General features: G+C 43.7%; 1 protein-coding gene across 4 annotated transcripts in view; it reads left to right on the top strand.

Annotated features, from left to right (window-relative positions):
• The window catches only part of syne2a (spectrin repeat containing, nuclear envelope 2a), a 130582-nt gene that overhangs the window by 84520 nt on the left and 41062 nt on the right, over positions 1-5000 (top strand). For all 4 annotated transcript variants that reach the window (XM_080833249.1, XM_080833250.1, XM_080833251.1 and 1 more), the window contains 5 exons: positions 465-678; positions 1334-1516; positions 1920-2033; positions 2520-2674; positions 3885-4032. In XM_080833249.1, the coding sequence (XP_080689375.1) occupies positions 465-678; positions 1334-1516; positions 1920-2033; positions 2520-2674; positions 3885-4032 (814 nt within the window). The remainder of the gene's footprint in view (positions 1-464; positions 679-1333; positions 1517-1919; positions 2034-2519; positions 2675-3884; positions 4033-5000) is intronic.

The raw sequence follows: 5000 nt of genomic DNA on the forward strand, positions 1-5000 counted from the left end.
ACACATACAGAGAACATGTACACATGGGGCTGGGGTGTTTACATATAACATATACTGTACATATAACATTGTGCTTTACTTGTGACAGAGCTGCAAGTAGTGCAAAGTAGTGCAAAGTAGTGCAAAAGTGTTCATGTGCAAGTGTAGAGGCCACTGTAACTACACACATGCCCGTCTATAACAGTCCCGTATACCGTACAGTGTTGTGCCCGTGAAAGCAGCTAACAGCTAGTTGGTGAGAGGCCACTGTTAATCTAGGCATGCTCGTTTCATTCTGGTCTGAACAATAATCCACTCTCATCACTTTACACTCGCTCACTTTCACTGCTGTTTGCACTACATTTGCAATATTGAACCACCCACACACTTGAAGTGTCTTTGTCTCTGTGTTCAGGTTATTATGTGTATAATATGTTCAGTATTGCAAAAAGTATGACTTGACTTGACTTGGTCTGTTCTGGCAGGTGGGTGTCGGCCGTGGAGGCCGTGGGGGAAGAGTGCCTGCGTGGCCGGGCGCAGCTGCAGCTCTGGCGGGAGTATGGTCGTCTGACGGGCGTCTGCTCGAGCCGTCTCGCCCGGCTCTGGGAGCAGTACAGGGGCCCAGCGGGGGGTCGAACCCCTGCGGCTGGAGCAGGAGACCCCGCAGAGCACATCCAATCCAGCCTGGAGTCCATCAGTGTGAGTTTTTATGTTACATGTTACATTCAGATATTTGATAATGCTTAAATGGTTTTTGATTTAATGTGCCTTTGTTATTTAATCTATTAAGCCAATGCAATGTTTTCGGATGTCTAGTTGTTTTGCCTTGGTCAATGACCTGAGGATCGATTGTTTTTGCCTAGGAATGTTTTTGGTTCAGGTAAAAGTCGCGAGTTTCTCTCTCTGTTTGACGAGTGTTGAAAAAGTAAAAAGCATTGAGTTTGACGAAGGAATTTATGACTGACTCTGGTTATTTCTAAGTAATTCAGAGGTATAACATTTACACCTGCACAGTCTTTAGACACGGCAGTCAGGAGTACCTGTATGACGCCAAGTGGATCACACTCACACTTGAGTTGCCTTAGACATTTATAGCATATTTAGCTATGAAGTTGTCTAGTAAGTTGTGTTATTCAGGGTGTTGACACTCTGTAATGTTATGTATTGTAAATACAGTATACTCCACCTCTGCCCTCCCTCCCCCCTTTCTCTTTCTCACTCTCTCTCTTTTTCTCTCTCTCTCTCTCTCTCTCTCTCTCTCTCTCTCTCTCTCTTTCTCACTCTCTCTCTCTCTCTCTCTCTCTCTCTCTCTTTTTCTCTCACTTGTTGTCTTATCTTATAAATCGACCACCAGGATGTGGAGCTAGGAATGGAGGATTTGCAGGGCAGTGTTGGGGATGTTCTAGAGGCGGCCAAGCTTCTCATTGGCCAGATAAAACCCCAAGGAGCGGCTTTGATCCAATCCGAGACCAGGTTGTTGTCACGTGACGTTGTCCACTTGGGCCAGGCACTTATTATGAGACGAGAACATCTTCAGGTGAGCACTGGAGACATTGATTATTGGGGTCTGATTATATGATAGATTTACAGCAGGGCCATTTTGTCCTCTCTTAACTTCTCTCTTTGTGTCTGTGTGTGTGTCTGTGTGTGTGTGTGTGTGTGTGTCTGTGTGTGTGTGTGTGTCTGTGTGTGTGTGTGTTTGTGTGTGTGTGTGTGTGTGTGTGTGTGTCTGTGTCTGTGTCTGTGTCTGTCTGTGTGTGTGTGTGTGTGTGTGTGTGTGTGTGTGTGTGTGTGTGTGTGTGTCTGTGTCTGTCTGTGTGTGTGTCTGTGTCTGTGTCTGTGTCTGTGTCTGTGTCTGTGTCTGTGTCTATCTGTGTGTGTGTGTGTGTGTGTGTGTGTGTGTGTGTGTGTGTGTGTGTGTGTGTGGGTCACCCACACAGGAGGACTTGGAGCAGTATCAGAGCTTCAGCAGCAGCCTGGAGGCCCTGGAGCTCCACCTCAGGGGCTTTGAGAGTGGGCTCCTCAGACCCACCTCCAGCCTGGACGACATGAAGGTGGCGTATCCATCTTTTCCATTTCACATGATACTACAAACATACGTTTTATATAATATTTATATCATTTGTCTATAATTTTCTATTTTGTCTATTCATTTTATCTATTTATTTATTTTATTTCTTATTCAAATTATTATTATTATTATTTTTTATGATAATGTATATAAATAATTGATTACTATTCCCACTACCCTGCTGCTTTGGCAATTAAATTTCCCGCACAGGATTAATAAAAGTTTATCCTATCCTATCCTACATCCAAAACTATTTATTTTATTGTTGTTATGTTGTTGAATGCTTATTTTAGTTAAGTTTTGTTTGCTTTAGAGTAATTAAAAAATGTTCTGACCTCCTTCTTACCATTGTTTTTTTTAATACATTTTTAATAAAAAAAACATTTATTGTTGTTGTTGTTATTGTTATTGTTGTTGTTTGTTTGCCATTGAAACTCCATGTTAACCCTTTCATTGCTGCTGTGAACAGAGGGGTCTCCTGGAGCTGAGTGGCCTGGCCCCTGACCTGGGAGCTCTGAATGAGCTGGGTCTCGGCCTCCGTCTCAGTGAGACAGCCGAGGGTCGTCTCAGGGCCCTCAACGAGCAGTGGCTGCAGGTCTTCACCCGGGCCACGGACAGATACAGGTGCGTGTGCCCACTGCCCCCCCCCCCACCCCCCCCCCCCCCACCCCCACCCCAACCCCGCCCAACCAACCAACCAATCTGAATTATTTATGAAATTGGGAGTTTCTACTCTTTGGTAGTCTTTGTAAAAGGTCGATATTCTGATTCAATACCCTTTTGGTTAAATTCAGCCGATTGCTCCTCATGGTCCCCTTGCTGTCCGTTCAGTTTGTGCGCTGAGCCGAAAACTATTTCTGCAAATCAGCACGTTGCTTCCAGAGGATGGAAATGAGGAGTGTAATATGATTGGCTGTTGAGCTTAAATACCAACAGCGTTTTTGCTAGAGTCATGGACTGCACTTATACTATTAAGGGGAGGGAAAAACAGTCTGGGGACCTTCCCACACGATCATTGTGCTGATGAATGAGCTATTATATAACAATTATTATATAACGATATTCGACGGCATGTTTTTGTGGTCTGGACAAAGCTCCTGTAGGTGTAAATGACATAACAATTCAGAGTCCAATTTTATATTGAGAGTGGAACAGATCGGCAGCCACCTATTGGCCAGCCAGAAACCAGTCAGTCGGAGCAGCTGAGAGTTTCCAGAATGTAATCCCTGGCAAAGCAGAGCGGAGATATACTGTAGTCTGTCAGCGCTCAAGACGTAGAAAGACCGTCTGGTGGATGAAGCACAAGTATGTAGTAAGACTCGTCTCATCCTCTCTGGCCCTTTGCAGATTTAGTTTTCACTCTAGTGTTTCCAAACGGAATTCTGTTTTAGTACATTTGATTTATAACCCATGAGTACCTGTCCTTGCGTTGGCTCGAGGGCGATTCGCAGGGGATTATCATTCGGAGAGACATAATTGCCAAATACAGAGTAAAAAACATTTAGAGCAACGTACAAGCTGTGGAAAATAGCAAGTAACTACGTATTTATTCTACGCACTTCATACAGACAAGTATTTTTGAGTTATACACACTATTATAAGAGACGGGCTATTACTGGAAGTTTTATGCTTTATGAGTGTGTGTGAGTGTGTGTGAGTGTGTGTGGGTCTGTGTGTGTGTGTGAGTTTGTGTGTGTGTGTGTGTGTGTGTGTGTGTGTGTGTGTGTGTTCGGTGTGTATGGGTGTTAGTGTGTGCGCGCGTGTGTGTGAGTGTGTGTGTGTGTGTGTGTGTGTGGATGTTAATATGTCTATATCTTGTTTTGTGCATATTCAGGGAGCTGTACGGCACGCAGCTGTCTACCCAGAGCTTTGAGCGGAGGTGTGAGGACTGGTTCTCCCTCCTGGAGAAGATGGAGAGGGACCTGGCCACCGAGGTCTGTCCCACCCAGCCAGCCGTCCAAGAGCAGCTCACTCTTCACCAGGTGACTTAAGATCAGAATCAGAATCAGAATCAGAATCAGCTTTTATTGGCCAAGTTAGTGTGCACAAACAAGGGATTTGTCTTGGTGCAGTGGCTCTCAGTGTGCTTACACATATTACACAAATATACATCACAACACAAAACAATACAACAGTGCAAATCAGTACAACAGTGCAAAACAATACAATACAACAGTGCAAAACAATACAATACAACAGTGCAAAACAATACAACAGTGCAAAACAATACAATACAACAGTGCAATGGATAAACAAGATGGAAATCAGATGAGCTATTATTCAGCACACTCACAGGCCTCAGGCGATCTCAAACTCATCAGGGCGAGCTCCTTCAGTCATTACATTTTGACAGGCTTTTATTCAACACAGCTAGGCAACACAGATGCGTCATCAGTGTGTGTTATGAGTAGAATGAAACCGCACTCTCAAGCTTTTCTCATTAATATTAAGACCAGTTTATTTCCACAGACGCGTTTCGGCCTTAAGCCATCGTCAGTGTGTGTCATGGAAATAAACTGGTCTTAATATTAATGAGAAAAGCTTGAGAGTGCGTTTTATTCTACTCATAGTTAACATTCTTTTACTCGCACCCGAAAAAGCATTTATATTTTTTTGAAGTAGAGCGCCCCTATCCCTACTACTACTCATCAGTGTGTGTGCGCCTCCTGGGTATTCTGATTCATGACCTTGGGGCTATCACCATGCTCAGTGTCAAGAGCCCAGTCATAATATTGTAATCAGCTTCAATGGCAATGATGATGATAACGTTGGATCTACAATGTTGACGTGGTGCAGGCTGTGCCAGATTAGTTTAAGTGTTGTGGAAAACGTAAAATACGCTAATGGGCCGATGCATGTAAAAACATCTAAAATCACATGTGCTCTCTCCGTGTTTTTGTATGTAAATAGATAGCTTATGGACTCACTGACTGACTTTTATTTTTCTTAT

The sequence above is a fragment of the Sprattus sprattus genome (assembly GCF_963457725.1).
Source record: "Sprattus sprattus genome assembly, chromosome: 2".
Classification (NCBI taxonomy): domain Eukaryota; kingdom Metazoa; phylum Chordata; class Actinopteri; order Clupeiformes; family Clupeidae; genus Sprattus; species Sprattus sprattus.